This window comes from Thermobia domestica, chromosome 4, assembly GCF_964235325.1.
Source record: "Thermobia domestica chromosome 4, izTheDome1.hap1.1, whole genome shotgun sequence".
Classification (NCBI taxonomy): Eukaryota; Metazoa; Arthropoda; class Insecta; order Zygentoma; family Lepismatidae; genus Thermobia; species Thermobia domestica.
This window is the reverse complement of record NC_137457.1, coordinates 236,619,052-236,643,891: the sequence shown is the minus strand read 5'-3', so window position 1 is coordinate 236,643,891 and position 24,840 is coordinate 236,619,052. Positions and strand designations below refer to the sequence as shown.

At 35.8% G+C, this 24,840-nt stretch overlaps 2 protein-coding genes across 2 annotated transcripts in view; both read right to left on the bottom strand.

Annotated features, from left to right (window-relative positions):
• LOC145683459 (structural maintenance of chromosomes protein 5-like) overlaps positions 1-11,143 on the bottom strand; it is a 108,214-nt gene extending 97,071 nt beyond the window's left edge. The window contains exon 1 of the mRNA XM_081754793.1: positions 10,922-11,143. Within this exon, the coding sequence (XP_081610919.1) occupies positions 10,922-11,074 (153 nt within the window). The 5' untranslated portion in view covers positions 11,075-11,143. The remainder of the gene's footprint in view (positions 1-10,921) is intronic.
• A 4,320-nt stretch (positions 11,144-15,463) lies between these two features.
• Positions 15,464-24,840, bottom strand: part of LOC145683063 (uncharacterized) — a 334,454-nt gene continuing 325,077 nt past the window's right edge. Inside the window, exons 14-15 of the mRNA XM_081754422.1 lie at positions 16,105-16,327; positions 15,464-15,516 (exon numbers count right to left, since the gene is read on the bottom strand). Coding sequence (XP_081610548.1) covers positions 15,464-15,516; positions 16,105-16,327 — 276 coding nt within the window. The remainder of the gene's footprint in view (positions 15,517-16,104; positions 16,328-24,840) is intronic.

Here is a 24,840-nt window from a genome sequence, read left to right as displayed (position 1 = left end):
TTCAGTACAACAATAAGTTACACAAAATTCGCAACTGAATGCTAAAGGTGAAAGTGTATAACTAACGTACCTAGTGATAGTGTTCACTAGGGAAAGGAAGCATAAATTCGTTTCGTTTGCCCGAAGGACGAAAGAAATGACAGAAGTTAAAAAATAAACATAATGAATTAATAACTTAAACATTGTTGTGTTTTCTTTGAGTTTATCGTCCATTTTTGTGATCCAAGATTAAGGGAGACGGTGATGATGATGATCATACTGAATAAAACAGTAGGATGAAAAAGTGACAGGAAACGGGGAACCCCGAGAAAACCCGCGATGTTAGTCCACTAGAAAGCTCAGTTGGGGGAGCTAGAATCGAACCAAGATTCAACGCAGCAGAGATGAAAACTTTACTACTGAACCACCACGCCCTAAACCGGAGAGCTCTTTTCCTTAAGGCTAAAATTCCGTTGTCTAGAAATTCCCAACATCCAAGACGTATATTGTGCTTGGATATAGAATATTTTAAGAAATCTTGTTAACAATAGTATTAATTATCTGGAAATCCTAATTCTTGTCCTATCTATTAGCAAATTTTGTACTTACTGACAGACATAACCAAGGATAGACTAGAGCGGACAGTGTAACCTCTAAATTATTTCATGTCCCGTCTAAAACAGAATGCTGAAGAAAATTTTCACAGAATAAAAATAGAAATAACATTTTTAAATTTTATTTACAAAATTAAATTAAACTTAGCGCAAGACCCTTTTCATTCTAAGAATTTCAAACTTAAGCACCCAATTATTGCATAATGAAAAGCAGCAAAGAAATGTACCCAGACGCACTTCTAAAGACAGTTGTATGGACATGGTACACACGTTAACTACGAACGAACGAACGCGCACACACACACACACACACTCATTCTCTCTGTCTCTCTGTAGAGACAGGTTTCCCACAAAATAAAATGAAGATCGATTTCCCTGACTTAAACTCTTGAACATAAATGGGAAAATAGGGTTAAGTTCTATCATTAACTTTTTTAACGCTCTCTTTTATTCCCTTAGCCAACAAACACCTGTAATTACCATTTACATATTTGCTATGTTCAATATGAGTAACAGTTATTTACACAAAATTTAACATGTAAGTATAAAATAATATAATATAAACATACTTTGACATTGCAAATTACACCTATTTTGCTTGAAAAAACAATAAAAACAGTGAAGAATATATTGCCAACTCTCCCTTAGAATAGTACTATCAGTCCTAATATTACCAACTCCGAGACATGTTAATCCTCAGATTTACATTTTTGAACATAATTTGTTTTGCTTTCAGTTCTTGAAGTTTTTCTTTGAGAGCGTCTCGTTCTTGTTTATAACATAATTTCACATGTTTCTTCCTTCTTCCAATTTCTTAACTTCAGTACTGAGTTTTCTTCTTTAACCTTTGATTTACTTTCCTCTGCACTCTGGATTCGTTTCTGTTTAAGGTGTTCATCATAGCGTCTCCGAGCTGAACGAACTAAGAGAAGCATTTTTCGATCAATAGGAACAGATTCCACACCTCCATAGTATATAATTGCATCTTGCACCTACCTCTGTAGGCAGGAGGGGGCAATTGCCCCTCCAAGAGTATGAGGAATACATATTCTTTAATCGATTATCTACTAATATACTTACTTGCTTGGTCGGTTCTCTTCTACCATCAGGTGTAGAAGTTTTACATACAGCTTTCCATTTGGGGCGATCTTTGGCAAGGATTTTTGCTTCATTTATCCTAAATCCTCTTTCCTTCAGAATCTTTCCTATCATTTCTTCCCATGTTTGCAAGGGTCTTCCTTTCGGTTTCCAACCCTCTGGTGTAGCGTTCCACACCTTTCTTGGTACGCTCTCTTCTCCCATACGATAAACATGTCCGAACCATCGTAATTGTGTCGTTTCTATTTGGTGTTTTAAAGGCTCTATTTTTAGTAACGTTCTAATAGTTTGATTTCTCACCTTGTCGTTCTTTGTTTTCCTCTCTATTTTTCTTAAATATTTCATTTCAATTGCCTGTAACTTACTGTGATGTTTTGTTCTCAGCGGCCATTATTCACATCCAGATGTTAATGTTGGTATGTACGCTGTTTTGTACACAGTTAACTTTGTTGACTTCGATATCTCTTTTCTACTTATAAAGTTTCTGTTTAGCGCATGCTATAGTCTTCCTGTTGCTGCATTCTATTATTTATTTCTTCATCTATTTTTGCATCATTCCTAATTACGGCTCCTAAGTATTTCAAATGCGTTAGTTGTTCTAAGTCTTCACCTGTCAACTTTATTGTATGCTTTCGAGTTCAATACTTCTTACAATAGCTTTGGTTTTGTTTACGCTGATTTTCATACTCCTTTTGCACGTTCATTCTTCCTTATATTTACGTTGTGTTGTCACCCCTTTCCCGTTTTAGCTACTAGGACCAAATCGTCTGCAAATGCCAGTTCTGATGTCTGTATCTGTTTCATGCGGCAGTTTCCTACAGTAAGAGATTTTCTCTTTTCCTTTCTTGTTTTCATAATATCATCCATTAGAATTATAAATAGCATTGGGCTCACTATAGCATTGGGCTTGTCTTACTCCTGTTGTTGTATAGAACTCATCGCTTCTGGTGTTGCATGTTCGTACATAATTTTTGCAGTTCCTGTAGGAACTTTGTATTGCATATATTAGGTTTTTCTTTAACTTTTTTTCCGAAGCACTTCCCATATTGCATTCCAAGGTACTCTGTCAAAAGCTTTTTCCAGATCGATGAAACAGAAATGCCCGTTTTATTGTATTCGATACTCTTCTCCTATATCTGCCTCAAAGTAAATATTGCACCTTGGGTGCTGCGATTTGACCTGAAGCCACACTGATTTTCATCCAGTTGATGTTCGACTTCTTGTCTCAGTCTGTTGACCAAGATTCTTGCATATATTTTTCTTGGTACACTCATAAGGTTTATTTGCGAAGTGTCCCCTCGGGATTCGTATAAAATTCATTTAAATCTAAAGTTCTCAGCGGCCCAATGTGTATTGTACTAATTTTAGCGGACCATACGGGTAATTTGCATATTTGTGGGCCTTCATATATCCGGAATTTATTCAACCACTACTATAACGCTCGGACACAAATTGCTTTTAGTTTCGTTAGGTGTAAATGGACATATATATGCAAAACAAATTGCATCAAGTCCGGATTCCGGGGGTAAGTAACATATCGGAGAAGCCATACTTGATGCAATTTGTTTTGCGTATATGTCCATTTACACCTAACGAAACTAAAAGCAATTTGTGTCGGAGCGTTATAGTAGAGGTTTAATAAATTCCGGATATATGAAGGCCCATAAATATGCAAATTACCCGTATGGTCCGCTAAAATTAGTGCAATACACATTGGGCTGCGGAGACCTTTGCATTTAAATATATTTTACACGAATCCCGAGGGGACACTTCGCGAATGTACCTTGTCAGCAGTGATATACTTCTGTGGTTATTGCATAGTCTGTTGTCTCCTTTCTTGTTGATAGGGATGATAATAGCAATTCTCCAATTCCTAGGAGTCTTTTTGTACTTCCAAGCTAGACGGATTATATGTAATAATAGTTTATTTCCTGCTTCTCCCATATATTTGATCATTTTTGGTTTTATCTTGTCATGTCCTGCTGCTTTCCCAATTTTTAACTTGTTTATGGCTTTTTGCAGTTCTTGTTCCGTAATCGTGTCTTCATCATTTTTCGGTTCCAAATTTGAATTCCGTGTTTCTAAGAATTCTTCGCTGCGTGGGTTTCAATTATTTCCTTCTAATAATTCGGTGAAATATTCCTTCTATCTGTTCATAATATCTACTTCCTGTGCTAGTAGTTTACCATCTTGGATAAATTTTATTGGGCATTCTTTGTCCTTTCTCAGGCTCTTCAGTGTTTTCTAAAACCATTTTGTGTTTCCTTTGCTGTTGGTTTCTATGATGTTGCCGAATTCTTTCCACGATTATTTCTTTGCTGCCTGTACTTTTTCTTTTGTTTGTTGTCTTTGGAGTTTGTAATATTGATAGTCTTCATCTTTTTCGTCGTGAGGTATTTTTGCCATTTTCCTCTTTTCTCTTTAGTACTTGCAATTTGACTTCTGCGCTCTACCATGGAGTTCTTTTTTCCTGTATTCCTGTTTCTGTGTACAGCATACATCTTCTGCCGAGTTCAATACTACTTGTTTGAATTGTTTCCAGCTTTCTTCTAAACTGTTTGTTTTCCTCCTCTCCTCTTCTGTTGCTTCTACCTCTCCCTGGATATTCTTAAATTTTTTTTGGTGGTCTTTCTCTTACAGCTTATCACTTTTGTAGGTTTGCATTATAATTCTTTCCTTTGTTATCTTTTCATTTTTCGTGGTTTCCTTTACCATTTCCATTGTAAGTAGACAATGGTCGCTTCCAATTTCGGGACCTCGTCTTACTCGGGCGTATCTAACATACTTCATTTTATTTTCATTTACAATTATATAATTGATTATTGACTTTTCGTTTCTGGAAGGTACGACTCTTGTATAATGTGTATTTTCTTGCGCGGAAATTTTGTGTTCGGGTAACTAGGTGGTTTGCTATGCAAATATTTAGCAGACTTTCTCCATTATCAGAACGGATTTTTCCCCGTGTTTACCAATAACTTTTCCAACTAGTTCTATGTTATTTCCCACTCTAGCATTTAAGCCTCCCAAAAGGATAGTGCTTCCCGTTATGTTGTCGTCTATCGTGTTCTGCAATTCTTCAAAGAATTTTTGTTTCTTTTCGGTCATTTCATCTTCATTTGGTCCGTACGCTATTACCATGTTTGTTCTAATATTCTTTTCTTTTACGTAAACAACCATAATTCTTTCGTTTATAGTTTTCCAATCTAGAAGATCCTTTATATTTTCCCGGTGTATGACACAACCAACTCCTGCTCTTGCTCTCTCATTCACTGGTACTCCACTGTAAATCAACATAAATCACTCTTCCAGTTTTTCGCAGCCAATCGCCTACTTTTTAGTTTCCTTTATAGCCAGATACTTTACCTTTGTCTTTTTCATTTCCCCTACGAGCTCTACTTCTTTTCCATTCAGGCCTCTTATGTTCCAAGTTCCATAGGTCGTAGCCCGTTTTCCTCGCCAGTTCTCCATCAGTTCTTTCCCTTCGGCTCTTGCTTTGTGTCTGCTTTTAACGTATTTCCGGTGCAGGGTTGTTGGCCCTACCCCAACCCCCAACCTGGAGGACCAGGTAATTTTCTGTCAGGGTTTTCTTCCCTTAACCCTTGTAGATGCATCTACTCTTCTGCAAGGCAGCAGCAGCTGATTTTATCAGCCTCGAGAAATTCTCGGTACTCATCATATCTGATGGGCATTCTCCGATCCGCCACCTGGGGAGGTGTCTGGTGGGAGTTTAGCATCTCCCCCAGGATCTACTAATATACTAGTACAAAACGTGAAAATCTTATGTCGGTGGTACTCTTGTCCCCCCTCCCCGAGCGGAGTTTGGAATGACGCCCCGCTCTTTGCGATCAGAGAATCTTTGATTTCGTTTTCCACAATAAGAGAATTCTTGACTGAGAACCCGTCCTCCCCTGAGGCATTGCCGTGGGATAAAATTAATCATATTTTCACAGCAGACCACAATTCGCAATATTCTTTTTTCTTGGACATTACCTTTGCAAAGAAGACACCAAACCTCATGCTGTATTCTATCTACTTTTTATATTCTCTGAAGTCAACTGCAAGAGACCACTGGATTTCAGTACAGAAAAATATAAATTGACACCTTGATTTCTCAGGTAGAAAACTAGATATTCTGTTACGCTCATGCAGAGTTTGGAGGGTGCGTTTCATCCTAGTCTGAGCAAGTTCTGGATTGTTTTTTGTAGCCTTGGGTCGAAAGCTTACAAAGCGCGTAATAGTTTGTACTTCAGGAAGCTCCTTTCCACAATCTTGATTGTGCCCAGCGAAAAGTTTCGACAGTCAAGCTTGAAAGTTTATCTTTATCTGATACCAAAAACCGATGTCCACCTTTCTTATTTCTAGTATACTTTCATTTGCAGTCAAATCCAAACCAAGTAGCTTCACTGCACTATTAACAAGTTTCATAAAACGACTCATTAGATTCCTTAAGAGAGATAGAAGTTCTGAGTATACGAAACAAACAGATGGCTCCAGACACTGGAATTTCCTTTACAATGGTTCACACTATGCAGTGACTGTTTGGAAGAAACATAATTTACACTTCATGAATTGTCTTGCATGCTTAAGTTCAGTGTCTTTCAATGACAATTTACCCAAAATACGTGATTTCTCTGATTTTTCCTGACATGTTTTCATTTCCCTGACTTTCCCTGATTTTCCAGAATGTGATTTGTCCAGAATGTCTGGAGCAGGGCATAGCTAGGAAGTGGCCAAGGGAATTTAGTAACTTCCATGGCCATCATCAGCTACTTCTGAAACTTCTACTAGTTTGATTAGTAGGATTGTGAGGTACCAAGTTTTCTCTGCAAGTTTTACGTTGTTTAAGCTTTTATTTAATTTATTTTTGTGAAGCCACACACTGAAAATCCCGAACAGAATGTGAATATTGGCCTAGTATTAGTGACACGTACGAAACCTACTACCAAAATTTAAAACAAATGTTGGTCTATACGGATTAACTACGTCGCACAGTTTCTGGTGTCACATGACTACGTGCAGCGATAAAACACACAAGAATGTCTTGTCAGGTTTTCTTGTCATGCATGGCTTCCAATGGAGAAAGACAAACCATTACTACAATCAAATGTTTAACATTCATATTTTAAAATTACACACGTTTTAATACAATACATTGTTTTAAAGGTAGCACAAGTGCAGGAGTGTCATTTGAGGTTGTATGGGGGCAGGAATTGCATCTATCCCTTAGTTTGAGCTGTCTATAAGTACATTTTAATAAGTAGTATACTTCTATAATATTTCTATACTTCTGCTGTTAATACTGAAGTTGAAAGCTTTTTACTTTGAATACTCCTTCAACTATTTCACAATGTTGGATGGAAACAATAAATATGTCTATTGGCGCTCGAACTAGAAATCACATGGATCGAAGCTGCGCTTCTTAGTTACGATAAAATAAATTAATACTTTTACAAAGGTATAAACTAAGTCAATACGTAAACTGCTTTTACCAAGAAGTTCTTTTTAACGTAATACACTCTGTAAAGAAAAAATAGCGACACCTCAATTCTCAAACTAACTCACACAGAAAACCATAGTTGCAGCCCGTTAGAAGAGGAATAGAAGGAAATGAAGAGTGGGGTAGTTCATTTGCGTTATCTGTGACACCTGTGGTGTAGGACATCGCTTGTCAATTGTTTGTGTATGAGTAGTATTTTCGATAGATGGCACTGAGTGCGTCTCGTAAATTATTGTAGTAAGAATTCTGCATTGCATTTGTGATGTGTAGGCTGAGGTAACTAGCATTTTATGATTGTTCTTTGCTTTCTCATTGTTTGGACAGTGTGTCAAGTGGCAAAATTTTTGTTGTGCAGTGTTGTTTGTGTGTGATATTGTTGCTACATGTGGACTGTAAACAAATAAGATGGGTAAGAAATGTGAGTTGTGGCAAATCTCTAAAGGAATAAATGGAATTCTGAAAATCCATCATTCTACGGCAGGAAGAGTAATTCACAAGTGCAAACAGCATAACAAATCGTCCCTTCGTCAACAGTGTCAAAGAAAAAAGAAAGCATCACCCAGAGCAGATTGCTAAATGAAACCAATAGCACCGCAGATTTAATGAGTGATTTCCCCAAAAATCGCTTTTGTAGTTTGACATGATCTTGGAACTGCAGTTACTTGTACAACTGTATTGTCTTGACTGTATGAAGAGGATATTACAAAGAAAAAACCGCGTAGAAAGTCGAAACTGACAAAACACAGAGGACTTCAACATGTAGTTTTGTGAGTCGATATGCAACTTGGACTTATGACAACTGAAAGCATGTCGTTTTCTTCATTGAAAAGAAGTTTAGAATAGTGGGAAACGATAGTGGTGTGAAGTTGTGGATACGAACAAGCAAGGTACTTGACAAGGATTTTGTTTAAGAGATTCAAATATTCAGTTACTGAGTGATCATATGGGCATGGTTCACCGTTAAAGACGTCAGAACGACGGATATATGTGAAGGATCGTTTGATGCACGAAAATATCTTCAAATTCTGACACGTAAAGTTCTTACAACAGCTAAAGATGACTTTTCTGAAGAAGGTATGGACTACTTCCTTTCCCAGGACGATAATGCTTCATGTCACCGAGCCAAAATTGTTAATACGTGGTTCAAGAATATGACTATTTAGAGATTCGTGTGGCCTACAAACTCACCCGACATGAATCCAGTTGAAAATTTGTGGATCAATATGAGTAGAAATTTCAATAGACGACTATCTCAAATAGAATGGAATTCAAGGAACAGATAATCCGGGTGTTATTCCGTGATATCAAGGTTGCATTTTGCAATAGATTTGTTACCAATGCGGGAAGCCCATGGTGCACATACAAAATACTAGTTTGGTGTATCGTACTTCTCGATGTTTGCACACAATATGTCTTACCCTAAAGAAATTCCATTTCTTGTTTTCTGCTATTGTTGTTGATCTTTTTCAGTTTTATGAATTACTCTTCCTACAAACGATTTTACTCAAAAGACACATAGCTACTTATATATGCATATAAATTCACTAAATTCATGTCAAAAGCCTGAAACTCTGGCACAAGTATTAAGAATGAACTGCTCATTAGGAATATGCCTTGTAATATTATCAGGAATTCATGTAAAAATTCATATTGATTAAAGTATGTTGAGAAAACCATATTAGAGCAAGTGTCGCTATTTTTTCTTTACAGAGTGTAAACAATTACATAATACTTCCTTGCTCTCAAAATAGGCAACACATGAAAATACACTAAATCTTGGTGATTCTTTTACTTTTCCAATGATTGTTTCAATAGTATGACTCTGATTATTTTTTTTATTTCTCTATTTATTTGTTTCTCACATGAAGATATATATTATTTGATGTAAAATTAGAGAACAGTAACAGTTTCTTCATTATAAATTAGTTCTTTTAAGTTAAACAAACTAATATATTTTTCAGTTAAAACCCATTATGAATCGTACCAAGGTCGAATATCTATATCTATATCTATATATCTATATCTATATATCTATATCTATATCTATATATCTATATCTATATCTATCTATCTATCTATCTATCTATCTATATATATATATATATATATATATATATATATATATATATATATATATATATATATATTAAAATTATGAAAGTGAACTATCAGATCCATCAACACTGATTTCCTTCGCTCCTAGCCGTACTCACTGATTCGCGAACATAAATTATTCCTCTACCAAATGATACACATGAGTGTTTGCGCCCAACATAATTTCAGACACTATATGTGTACACGTAGTTATTCAATATACGTTGGGAGGCGCGGTGGCTCAGTGGTAGAGCGTTCATCTCCGGTACTTGGGGTCCCTGGTTTGATCCCAGCTCGCGCCGTGTGGACTTTGTGGTGGACAAACACCGTGCTCGTGGGTTTTCTCGAGGCACTCCCGTTTCCTCCCACTTTCTTGATTCCACCATTTCACTCATCTCTCATTATCACCGTCTCCATTAGCCTAACCGGTAAAAACGTGGGAAGTAAAACTCAAATTTCATTTCATTTTCAATATACGTTAAAGCGTATTTTGCTGGCGTTAAAATGATGACATTTGACAGCTTATGTGAATAGCCCTTGTTACCTCTGTTTTGCCAGGAGAGTGAATAATGATAGCTGAGAGGGGAGGGGCTTGTTAACATCAATAAGTCAGAATTATGGAAAATCTATCGATTAGAGGAAACACAAAAAGTGAAACCAATAATGATTGTGATAGTCGCTGTTTCAGTAACTGATGGTTTGTTCATAAACCAGGTGGATGAAATAGATATAGAAATCCCGGACGATACAGGGAAAAGAAACCTTGAGCATCATATAAAATTTGTAACGGTCGCGCTTTCCGGTTTTCCTCCCAGAGGAGACTGGAGATGGTCGTTATCCACCACTGGGTATAAGCACCTTATTTCACATTTGTGGGTTAAGTACCCCTCAAATAGAGAACGCAAGATACACACGTATCTTCGTGACCTCAATTGCAATTAACATTAACGATTGTAAGTTTCAATTGCTTCACTGCAATTAAAAATAGAACGGTTTAATTGTTTCTTTGCGATTAACTTTCAACAATTACAAGTTGTATTTCTATTATGACCAATCAACAATTAATTTTTACTACACATTTTAAGATTGAATACACACACAATATTAAGTACACAATAATAAAATTGTATCGATTGAATTTTATTTCCAGAGCAATCACCTTTAATTATTTGGATTAACTGTAACTGATTTTAACTGATAAATGCCCAACATTGGCTTCCATGAACAGCAGTGTACTAAAAATACATGTATGTAGCTTTCTTTCCTAAAAATATTTTTTTTTTTTATAAATAATACGACTGTCAGCAAATCAACGTTTCTTAGCAACGAGAAATAATATTACTGACTACGAATAAATATTAATAACACAGGCAAGTATCAAGATTAACTAACTGTTGTATGGACGTACACAAAATTTTTACCTAAAAAATCACTAAACATCATGCGAGATTGAATTAAAGATGCCGAAATTAGTGCAATATTCAAATTCACCGTACTACTCAATCGACTGATTTTATCAATTCCATCAACAATAAATACATCTTACATTTATATTAATTTATTCAAAGTAGTTTATTTTAATAATGTATTAATTGTTGTGGTGTTCCACATAACTGTATATAAAACAAAATAAGCTTACCTCATGCTGCCCTGTGCTGAGACTCACTTCCCCAGCACATCCCATCTGCTCGAAAAATTTACTGAAGTTTCTGTTTATGTTTTGGGCTAAATCTGTTAGTAACGGTAGCAATTCGTTTTTCAATTTTGCTACACTGTCGTTTAATTTCGTCATTTGTGCCCTTTTGCGTTTGACACTAACTCTAAATGACGAGATCTGTTTACTCCTCCTTTCATACTCCTCAATGACCTGAAACAAAAAGCAATTACTTGTGTGCTCTAATTTTTACACAATATAACTGTAAATTATAATTATATATAGTAGAAGGAAAACAATATAAGTTATAGAAGGTACGCCAAGATAAGCGGAACCCAAACTAAAGGATGACATACGAACTACATATGTACAAGGTAGTGGTTTTACGCAAGAATACCAAAGATATGAGCCGTATTTATGTCCGTTCTTTTGATTCTACAGGTATCGTTAAAAATACATGTCCGAACGTCATTTTAACATTCAACCCGCATTTGTTACAAAACATGATATGCATTTATTTATTGAGTTGTTATTTATTTATTTTGCTTTATTTCCTTGATACATAATCTGTTTTCTTTCCTTTTACAGTACTTTCTCTGGTAAGACCTCCCGAATGTTAAGCCATGCCACGGTGCTGTAGTGTTAGTGGGTGTAAATCCAACTACAGAAGAAGAGAACAGCAAAGAAACTAACACAATATTTGCTTTTCCAAATACAGAACTTCTGAGAAGTCAGTGGGTTAGAAGAATCCCAACAGACCTGAAAGGAATGAAGAATCATATAGTTTGTATTAAACATTTTGATGAATCTTGTATTATACGAAGTGATGATTGTGTTGTGAATGGTGAGATGAAAGAATATCCGAGAAAAATCCCTAAGTTGAAGGAAGGCACTGTGCCCACTATTTTCCCAAATCTTCTTTCAGACCTATCGTCGCAGGCTAATACCTCTCGAAGACTTCCGCTTGTCGAAGATGTACAATTAACTCTGCAATAAGAGAAAGCCTTCTTTTGCAGAAGGATTATGTTAATAAAACAACAGTAAACTCGTTACAAGATATTTATACATACTTTTTGGAGGATGAAGAAAAGTTCAGTAAATATTGGACTGTTGCAAATAATAACGAGAAAACTTTTTTCTGTTATAGTGATCGCTCAAGAAATACACCGTATGTAAACGGTTCACTTTCTTGCAATAATTTAAAGATCAGAAGTACTTCATCACCCAACATATTGATCATGTCCTTATGAACCTCCATTGGGCTTAATCCCTTTTTCTGGAGATACCTGATGACAACTTGTTGTTCGGTTTTCTCCATTTTTCAAGCTAGGTGCCTATGACAAAAATAATATTAATATAGCAGCTATGGTTCTGAAATTTAGCATTTACATTAGGCTACAATATCCCCCATCAGCCATCCAAGCTCAAGTATTTTAAATATGCCGGGGACAATAATTACTGAACCCCTTCGTATATAGTATCCTACCAATGAAACTCAACCAATATTGACCAAAACTGAAATGGTGATAGAACATAACAATCTTAGTACTTATACAGAAGATTACGGTGTGCAAGGTTTGATTCCTGTCTTATTGGTCATCATATTTGGCGTTGGACTTTCTGAAACGTCATTATATATGTTACGGTATCTATGATATTAACCGGACGGTAATATACCTTTTGTAGCTTAGTACGTACCTGAAATGTTATGGTATACAGATCGTTCGTTCTTGTGCTACAACCCACCAAATTTTGGTTCGGACTGAATTAAAAGAAGAAAATTAGATAAATCACGATTGATAAAACCCACCCGATCTTAACTGAGATTTTATATATTTATGGGCGTTACTGGCATCACACAAGAAACGGCATGAAACAACCTAATACTTCAACCCGCTTAATGTTGGTTCCAGGTACTTAATTTAGACGACTTTCATTGATACATTTACCTGTTATATAAACATTGATGTAATTTTTCTACATAAAAAAAGGAAAATAAAAAACTCCGAGCAAAGCACTAAGTATTTAATCAAAATATTGATGTAAAATTGTTACACATCAATATTTTAATTAAGAATTTTGTGCTTTTCTCAGAGATCTTGTTTCCAGTGTTGGAATATTAAAATATTGCTAATCTGAACCAGATAATAATTTTTCTGCATTGTATGTGAATTATATAATGATATACCAACCGAAATATACAGAGTATCAAAATAAATTAGCACGGTCTTTCAACATTTTGAAGAGCCAACGGCTAGCAGCTGAGTGACTCGTCCATTTTGGTGGTGACTCTGCAGTTATGTGATTCCTAGTTTTTCGTATCATACGCCTTACTAACTGAATCTGAGTAGGTAAAGTCTACTAGTCAGAAACTGACACGTAACCTCGTCGACAGGGGATATAATTAGCTATAAAGAAACAAGTTAATAAACACCTCTTCATTCCGTCTCACCTGGCAACGGTTTTCCATAACGACCGTCGGCACATACATTTATCACACTACGACCTTCTGATAAGTAACTAATTATTAAGTATACTAGATGACGAAGTTATGGACTGAAATAACACAAAAAGGGCCTATTATTAGTGCACAACTAAATTTAGGTATTCTCCCGCTGAAAAATCAGTTTATGCAGATTCGATCGCTGAACTTAACAGGTCTTATATACGTATATATATATATACAGCGTTTTATTTCTAAAAATAAAGGAGCCTGTATGCTGGAACTTAGGTTTATAATGATAAAAATGTTGCATAATTTTCAGGGTATTATTATTATTATCATTATTAAAAGAGCAATTACAATATTGCATTGATATACTAATGGGTATTATTATTATTATTATTATTATTATTATTATTATTATTATTAATAACAACAACAATAATAGTAATATGTCCAGTAGCATATCACTAGTGTTGTAACTAAAAACTCTTAGATACATGTGTATAAAGATGCTTTAAAATGTCTGACTCTTTAATCTTAATTTTATAATACAATAAACATAATTGTACAATATTACTTAGTGATTTGTTTTCTGTTTTGTGCTCTTTATGTAAACAGGCGAAAGTAAGCTGCTATTGTATGTGTTCAAAAGAAGTCAAGGGTTCAACAAATACTGAATATCAATAACAACACATATACATACATTGTTCACATAATTTTCTTCAGAATATTAAGCAAGCTACCAAAATCATCTACAAACCTCTACTAAATTAATGGATAAACTTTGTTTAAAAAAAATCTTGGGCATGTTTTCACTTAATCCCCTTTGTACTAATAAATACAAACAATTAATTGGATACATTAAAATGGGAATTGAGTAAAGGCTTATCATCCTAGAAAGTTCACTGGTGAAGTTCCAACAGAATGTTTGTACTAGCTTTCAGTTTAGTTCAGGTCACAAGAGGAAATATTATTTCGTTCTCATAAAAAAAAGGTGACGGTAAGTAGAACGGTACGCCGTACTGCCAGGATATATATACGGGGTGCTAATGAACTGTACCGACAAACTTTAAGAGGTAATTCCTCACATCAAAATAAGAGAAAAAGTTCATATGGACCTATGGGGAAAAGTGCATAGTTTCACATCTAGAGCCAAATTTATATTTATATATATATATATATATATATATATATATATATATATATATATATATATATATATATATATATATATATATATAGTGTGTGTGTGGGGGGGGTGTTTGTGTGTGTAAGATCTCTATTCTCACGACTCTGCAACCAATTAAAATTGGATAAATCAAAGTTCGTCTCTGCTGAATGCCACATGATTTATTTGCCTTCTGATGAATCACGGTAATCCCTCACATTTGAATGAAAGAAACATTAAAAAATAGTCATCTTTATAACTCTAGATGACAAGGGTCTCGGTCATTACATTCACGTTTTGCATGTCATAACCACCCACACAAACTGTCGTAAACTAAACATACACATATAAAAGGCACGAACTGTTACAACTCCTGCAGACACACTCAGAAAATGTCAAAAAGCCCAGAAATCAATCACAACCCCATAATCTGAAAATGAATTTTGATATGTTTAAACTTAAATTATTATCTGACCAAACTTTAATATGATATCACTTCCCTACTTACCATATGGCACTAATGTCAATTAGGTTGTTTATATTAAGTTGATATTAAAATTTAATTCTAAATTTACCATAAATGAGTGACTAAATTTGTAAATATCTTCAATACATAATATTGTGGTAAAATCTTACCATATTACCAAATAAACGAATGTGACAGTAATAAAATTAGTTTCAAGTAATGAAAAAGTCATGTGTGTGTGGTCACATGCAGAATAATTTAGAGGTAGCAGCAAGTCTTTCTGTATAACAAATGACAGTGGATCGTTTCTATGTTGTCTCTTTGCTTCGTGCAATTAATTTCAAACGGCATTTTCCATAAGAGTAAATAATGAAACTACACTTTTACTTAACGAACAAAATTCCCCTTAACAGGAAGAACCATTGGTATCGTGTTCCGCAATATAATCTAATTTACTGTGAAATGCAAATATAATCTTAAAAGTGGGCTTAATACTTTATCTGAAAACAAGATAAATGCGTAAAAGCGATTTACTTAAATCTCCCATTACAACGACGACAAGCTTTTTCGCTAACATGGTACTACCAACATTCCCACCTTTCTTCTGTTCCAGGATGTATGCCTATTCGTTCCGCGGCTTGCTTACAGCTGTAGCAGTTATCAACAGTTCTAGGTGACTACCTCCAACTTAGGTGTATGAACAAGGGCGCCCATGTCGTGGCTTCCAAGGGGGGCAAATATAAGAGAGGTTTCAAATATAGTTTCAACTTTTGGTATAAATAACGTAAAAATTCTAATGGGCTTTCGATATTCCCAAGTACGATTTCCTCTTAAGGGGGGAGAACGCCCCTTCTTGCTTCCCCCTGATTGGCCCCGTTGGGTATGAGGTCTATGTGATAGTATATCTCATACATATAGCTACTGAGGATAAATATCAAACATCAAATTAAGGATCTAAATGCTTAGCGGAGTCATTTCACGATGACGACGTGTTCATCTTCGTAGCCAAAAGACTTTCCAACGTATTTCTTTATAACTATCATGAAAGTATTTTTTAATACTATGTAACAAACAAAAAAGTATAATACTTGCTTTCTCCTCTGTTTGTGTCATGCAATCAATTCGAGCCTGTGCATCATGGATGAGACTTTCAATCTCATATAGATCATCAGGAAGTTTTTCAAACAATCTCTGAGTTTTCTCGGGCATTTCCTCTCCTTGTATTCCAGTAATATCCTTGGCCACCTGAAGCTGTGATAATGCTTCTTGTTTTACACTGTTATACTCTTCATTTACCACTGTCAGCTTGCCCTACAAAAGAAATGATATTACCGCTACAACTAAATAAAAACAAAAAAAATGAAACAGTTAAGTGACGCCTTACCAGTATTCGTTACATTCCATCTACACAATTTCATTAAAGTCGTTTTATCACTATTTTCTTTGGTTTATCCCTAATAATGCTTTGGACGCTAGATTCTGAAATGAGTTCAATGACTAAACTCGTGTATAATCAAAAAAGGACAACTGATCTTTCTCCTTCTACCTGCTTTTCTATCAGAAACCTGAACAAATATAAACACTTCTGACAGTTACTTGCTGGCTAAACTTTCTGAGTTATCAGGTTACTGCAGCTTGAAAGTCTGCTAAGAGTTAACCAGTAAATCCATATGTCATACAGACCTAGGATTAAAAAAACTTCAGTTCGAAGGAAATGAGTCATTTAAAACGAAAATATTTTCAAATTGTAGTGATAGTTTAATATAATACGCATTAATTAATTATGCATTCAATCGAATCGGTGGCAGCCTTAATCAATTTTTAAAACATGTAGAACAGCTTAGCAGTGTTGCCAGATACGGCAAGCAAAATTACACACACCTTCCGTCCAAATTGCACAATTTTACACACAAGCTGGAAGACAGTGCACACAACATTACACAATACATAACTACCTATCTATATGTATATTATGTCTAATGACGTACATACCTATACTTACACTAATGTCCAAAATGATTGTCGCATATCTATAACAGGCTTCTTGTGCGAATATATTTGGATAATTATATGGCAGGGTACATTTAACACTCTTACTATGTGTATAATCGGCAGAGACATGTATGTGGTAAATTTCATGTCAAAAGATCTGTAAATAAGAACAATATAACGAAAAAAAACTTTTCTTGTCCATTTAGCAACATTTTGATCTACTCATTCTACTTTCGTATTTACAATTTTTTTCTATGAAATTTAGCACAAATATACATTTTCCGATTATACACATAGTAACAATACCTTGCGAGTTTATTATCCAATTATATTCGCACAACACGACCGTTATAGATATGCGACAATCAATTTGGACATGAGTGTACATTGACCAGCCATTGTTCAGGGATTCAGCGCTTGATTTACTAATACTATTATTATTATTATTATTATTATTATTATTATTATTATTATTATTATTATTATTATTATTATTGTAAAACCGTCACCTTCCCACCCATTGTCACTTTCATTTTACTTTCAACCATGCGCGCCGACTACGTGGGTGCTCCAGGGTTCACACATAAATAAGATTTTTAGCTTGAACCCGGGTTTGAACCAGTATCTCTTGCGTTTAAATCAGTCGTGTTACCGACTGAGCTAGGGCAGCCCCAATTTATCCTTATGGTACCGATATATTTTACTTTCTCACAGCACAGTTCGTTATGACAATGTTCATAAAATATTTAACTAAAAGTAAATCAATCAAACATCGAGACTTCCCTGAAAACATATAGGCTAATATGACCCGCCATTGATATGCACTCACATAAATCTTGGAAAGTCTGCGCCATTGCTTTCAACATACTTAATGTTTTTAATTGGACATCAGCCACTCTGTCGTTCATCTCTTTGCAAAATGGCATTTTCTTCACAAGTGGTGAGAAGACAAAATACTTCTTACCCCCTCCGCCTCATCGAGGGTCAACATTCATTCACATTGCTTGTTTGAACAAAGCGTCTTTGCTTGGGGATGTCATGACACCCGCCTCTGAAAAACAAGAAGTGAGGTACCAAGGAAGCAATATAGGATTTATCATGCTGTAGAGAAAATAACAAGAGATTAACAATAATAACAAATAACTTGTTATTTTCTCTGTGGTTTTATTGCGCTGGCCTGGAGTCAGGCGTTGGAGCTCGTAGTTTTTGGAAGTCAATTTTCAGAAAAAAAATTGTGGAAATAATGAATATTTGAATAAAAGGACCTTCGTAAAAATCATCAATGATCAAAAATTTTAATTGTCCCAAATTACACACAAAATGCACACAGGTTGCCTTTACACACAAAATGCACAAACAGGCCAAAATTGCACACATTTTGTGCAATTACACACACATTGGCAACGCTGCAGCTTAGTGAAATTTGTGGATTATTAACTGTTGAACAATAATGCTCAGAAATTGAAGAAAACTATGAATTTTACCTTACTAATTTAACATCTGCTAGAGGGAAAATAAATTTCGAAATCTGTGAAGTCAAAATATGTTCGTAATGAAATTGCTACGTTACATGTGCAAATTACTAATGGATTTCAATGAAAAAGTATTGATAACACTATGTCTAACTCTAAAATATTATATTTTGAATCGTGGCGCCAAATGTGCAGAGAGAAACTATGAGAGAGGTTTAACTGTTTTACAAGAATTGAATCATACAGTGGCAGAGGATGAATCATGATCATAGATGCAACTTAACTGGCATTTACACAGAATTAATTAAACTACAATATTGTTTATCCGCCCAACCTTTCATTCAGAATATCAAGTGCTTCCGTTGACATAGGAAAAGCCCTTAAGTAGTATAGTTTCAAAAACGGCTTCTTGTGGTTTGAAAATCTTTACCTTCATTGCCACTAAACATATTTCAATAAAATTTGAGAAGTATAAGCATATTGCGTACAACGTATAATACTCTTCGAAGTACCTTTAGTGCAGTTAAATGAGTCTCTGAAGAATAGTACCCGAATGTTAATAAATACATCCCGAATATTATAAAATAAATAAAGTTACTTTCCGAATTTCTCCCGAATTGATAAATCTTTGACACATGCGTAGGTTGTCATTCAAAAGCCTAATTAATTCTAAAACAACGGTGCACGAATAATGAATCCTTAACATACGGGTGCAAAAGGAATGCACAAATATGAGTTTATTTTCTTTCTAAAATGTCTTATTAAATTTATGGATACGTGACATATGCATATGATTCATTGCAAAAATTTGTTTCTTCTAGGGGCAATCAATTACGAAGAAAGCTTACAAAGTCTGTTTACGAGGGTAAGTCAATAAGTAACTGCAATATTTTTGTATATCTTTTCAGGTTGGCTCTACGGCATTGTGTGCCCACCAGACACTAGCTGGCTATGTGGCTTTGCCTGTGGTAGGTTGCAGCGATACCATAATCAGTCTTGTTTGCTCTGTTGCGAAGCAAAGATGGTTCCGCCACTCTCTGTGTGTACCAAAGAAGCGTTCTGTCATCCGTCTTTTCTGGTTGGAAGGCGTATCCGGGGCGGAAATTCATCAGCTTTCAGAAAAATAGGGAGACAATTTGTTGCCACAACGAAATGTTTACGAGTGGATTGAACAGTTGAAAAGTGCTGGAACGAACGTAAAGGATGAGGAAAGGGCAGGTCGTCCAGCTACAGCAACACCTGATAACATTACGGAACGAGTTTGTGCGTTGATTCTGAATAACAGACGGGAGTTATTGTTGATGAAGTGGCAACCTATATGCAGATTAATCATGGTTTTGGATACAGCATCATCCATAACTGGTTCAACTTTCATAAAGTCTGTGCGAGATGAGTTACGAAAAAACTTGATGAAAACCATAAGTGAAACGGCGTGAGAATCTGTCGCCACCTACTGGACCTTATGCTAATGAAGCTGAAGCGTTTCTCAGGCGAATCACCACTGGAGATGAAACATGGATTCATCACTTTTAGACAGAAAGCAAAGGCTGGAAAATGGAAGAAAGCATTCCGGATGTCCCATCAAGAAGAACTTCAAGAGTCGACATTATGCAGGAAAGTGATGCTCACAGTGTTTTGAGACTCTGAAGGACTAACCGTAGAACATTACCTGAAAAGAGGTCAACAACAAACAGTTAAAGTACAGTGATATGCTGGTAAGCAAGTTGAAATCTGCAATTCGTGATAAGCGCAGAGGTCCATTGACGGAAAGCGTTCTTGCGTTGCATGATAATATGCATCCACATACCGCCACATCCTATCTGTGTTGAACTTCCAAGCACGCTGGCAGGTTTTCTCTGCGCCCAGACCAGATATACGCACGATATATAGTACGTTCTTGGGGTACACCTTCTTGCTACGTTCAGGCCAGCGACAGTATTTTCCACTTACAAATTTGTATGATCATAGCTTTGTTTCCTAGATATATGTGCCTTCGTATTGTGACCGATATTCGACCACGGTTGTAGTCACTCACCAAGTGACTAAGAGTACCAGAAGGTTGGTAGTACAGTACCTCTGTGTAATATATTTTATGCTGTCGGTTCGAACAGCGATAATTCTGTTGACTGTCCCTTCGTTATAGATTACGACAGTGCTAAATTCAATGTCTAATAGCTGTGTTCAGTGTTGAATGTAGAATTAACAACAGTTAAGCTAACCGTCGGCAATGAGCATTACCTTTCGGTACTTTCGTGTTTTTATGTGTACTGACTCGCAAGCTGCTACTTGATACCCCGTATAATGTTTTCTGTAAACACGCCCTCGTGGAAGACATTCTTTGTGAGATGACATCTGATATTGCAACAGAACTATGTTGTTGTCTGCTGGTTGGGGAAACGTTCGCCACTATACAAAAACCAAGAATGCCATGTTGTACTGGAGTATATTCTCTGATATATATTTTTTTATATTCTGTAGTATACTCTGACATCTGTACGTGAGTATTTCGTGAAACAGATATGTCCAACTGTCACTGAATTAAACCTAAAACAAAGAAAATGAACTCCATTCCATATATATTATTTTGATCAATTGTCGGTCATTTTTCCTTAATAGTCGCCGAGTTGCTTAACGTAGTCTCATCTTACACATTTATATTTAGTTCATATAGCAACAATCCATATTGCGAAAGATTTATCCTTTCTGAGTACTCCTTATATTCTTGTAGTATATAAAGAATACTCAAGAATCAGAATGTTGACAACATCCTTAGGTATATTTGAGAGTATAATGCGATCTGACCAAATTCTTTTATTTCTTTGTGCACTGAAGTAAATAACATCTGTTGAAGTTTTACTTTTTTTATTCTTATTTTTGGTTGAAATCTGCGTTGTATGTTTTCTATTTTGGTATTTATACTTTGAAACTTTTCAAAATCTGTGTTACAAATTTTCTTCTATTTATTGGTACTATTTATTCTTAGAACATTTAGCTTGCACTAATGTATATCTTACTAAGTTTCTCCCTTTTTTGGCTAGTTAAAAAGAAATATTTTGATCAATGATTTTATGACTAAATACTTTTATGATGGCTATGTGTGTCTTTGGCCTCCTCACAAGTGTGTAGCCATAGGGGGCCCATCAGGGCCTGGACTCCCCAAATGACCAGCTTGTAAATTATCATCGTAAGATTACCTAGCTTCAGGCCTCAAAATCACTAGCTGTAACATAAGTTTTTTTGGCTTTCTAGATTGTAGCTGTCCCCTCAGAAACAAAGGGCCCCTCCTAGATAACCTACTAGTTACACCCCTCTATGACGGGGATAAATAACTTCCTAGATGATATCCCATCAAACCTCATGAAACAATGAATCAATCAGAACGTCAACCTCTGAAAAGTTTCCGGTTCTGTAGCGATAATGAAATAGCGATAAGAGAACACCGCTCAGAAAATTATAGCGATAAGCTTATACTGTATCCACCTTCCTATTATAAGAAACATGAGCTTTACCTCAGACTTTCGTTTTAAAATTTCCAGAAGAAAAACTTCTGTGGAAAGTAATTAGAGTATTTGTTCACGGGTGTTCAAGTTGTGCGCAAGGGGTTGTTTGAACTATGGTCACCGAATTAGTTGCACGTGTCTCCATGCACGTAGTGGGGGCAAGAGATTATTTCAATTTTGGTCATCTAAGTACTTAACTCTAATCAAACAAACGCGCCTTTGCACAAACATAATTTGATTATTATAACAAAGCTATTGCATTATCCCATCCAAGTTTTCATTTTGAAATATGTAAACAAACATAGGTGGATCCAAGAGACCTAAATTCTACCTTCAGCTCCAAATTTATACGGTACAAAATTGCACTAAGGACTACAGATGTGTGTAGATGCTCATACCTTTATTAATATATTACTGACTTAAATATTGGATAGTCTAAAAAAATTAAGCTTTACTGCATAACATATCCTTAGTGCTCCAAAACTCAGGATATATAACGAGCAACAGATCAGGCTTAACGTCATTAAATAGCTGACAGTTGAAGCTAGTAGATATGGAAAAATGTGAACAAATCTAGGGAAATCTAGGTTGTAAGGTATATAGCTATGAAAATGAGTGAACTTGTCCTAAAACTGCGCTACATTTTAAAATGTTATTACAATAAAGGTCTGAATGAAGCGCAGGCCTGTGTAAAACATTGTGCTGTTTAGCGCAAGATACGTTATCAAACGCAACACGCAGAAGATGATTCAGTTTCAATAGTTTCCGAAACTTTAAAGTCCAAGATGCCCTTCGCAGTGAGCAATCAACCACAGCAAAAGTAGACAATTAAAAAGGTGCAACAACTGGAATCGTAGGGGTGGAATGGCTCTGCAGTAGAGCGCCCAGTTGTGATTTGAGGGCCTGCCCCTGCAGCATATTTTGGAGCTTTCTCATGAATGCATGGTTATCAAACACGGCTTCACCACAAAATGCCATGGCTCGATTGCGGTACGAGCACATGTAATTCAGAGTCTGAGTTAAACAGTAGATGAACGTCTTGATTGTGAAAATGAATTGCTCGTGTGCTTCAGAAACGATCTAAATTGAATTCACATTTGAATTTGAATACAGTGTGAGCTTTCTAAACAATAAATATTACAGGTATACGCGAAGTTAAACTTCCGTTAATAATTATGTTAGCGATTATGTAACACAATAATACTTACACAATTGACTGAGATATATTCAAACTAGAAAACAGATAGTGCAGTGTTGACAACATCAATTACATTCCATTTCTTGAATAACCTGTTCTTTCTGTGCTGACAAGTTAAGGTATTTTCCCAAGAATCGGGGATCCGGAAACTGCGAATGTATTTAGACAGAGGATGGCCAGAAGGAATACTGTTGAAACATGCCGGCCGACAGCAAAGGATAAATCCAATATGGCCGCCCGAAGGTCATGCCAATCTACTCTTGCAAGCAACCTCTCATCCACTTTCCATGGGCAGATTGACTTCACTTTTGCAGATTGATATATGTATGAACAGTACATATCTATTGGCTCGAAATTTCGCAGACGTTGACGTATTGAATCCAATATGGCCGATCAAAATGGCCTTAACTTCTCGCGGTTTGGCCTTTCCGACGGCCCCAAATTATTGATTCGAGCAACGTAGCCATTGCAAAAGTATGGGAATAATGTGCTAATACGAATTTCAATCGATAGATTGTTAGTTCAAGACCTTTCTAGCTCCTATATGCTTTGATGTCTGCCGCTATTTGGTTTTCAAATTTTACCTCTTCTTCTTCTAAACCTTATCCCAGGTACCTGGGATCGTCTTTTCCGATCGCTGCTCTCCAACTAGTTCAATTCTGTGCCATATCCAGCATGACAGCACTCTGCCGCATATCATCCCTTACACAATCTTGGCACGGCTTCTCCGAGCATATATTCCCGATTGTTGCGAGAGAACATGTAACACCTAACACATACTTCCGTAGCGCATCATAGACTAAAAATAGTTTCTACTTTGTTTCCTGTATCTACACAATTTGACTTAACAATTATTTGTATATACTCTACAAGTTATACCGTAAATTTCGGTGAAATATATGGTACTCTGACGCCACAATTTCACCAAAATGTATGCCGTAATTTTATCGGCATAATTGCATGACTTTCAACAGGAACATTCCCTGCAGGGGCGTCATTTAGAGGGGACAGGGGAGGCAATTGCCCTCCCCTGAGTTTGAAATTTATATAGATTTTATACATAGAATAGTAGTAAATCAGTGAAAAATGCGACATTTTACTTATATTAAGGGGCCTTTCCCCGAAGCAAAATCTGAAATGACGCTTCTCATTCCAGGAATGATTAATGGAACAATACATATTTAGTTTCCTGTAACAATATATAGAATAAGTCATAATTATGTGAGTAACGAAAAATATGTTTTTGATTTGCGCCGGGTTCGAACAATACGACCCTTGGATTGTAAACCATGATGTGACCTATGTAGCCACGGTGCCAGTGTTGGCAGGGGCGATTTTTGTTATATATGAAATGGTTTGAAAACTTACAGGCGTATTCTAGGATGTTTGTGGCTAGTGCGTTCTAGACCTTCCCAAATGAACAGTATGTTTGCGTCTAACACTTGAAACAGATAACACCGGCATGAACAACATTTTTCTGGCATTTCACCGGCAAAAACTGTTCTAGTGAATTGTAGGTGATTTTCATGCGAAAGCACCTGAACTGTTTACAGTGTAAATTTTATATGCGTATTTCGTGGCTATATTGGATATACGATTTAGAAATTGTGATTCATTTGTATTATTTTCCTCACCTGCTAATGGTAATGGATCTTTACACCA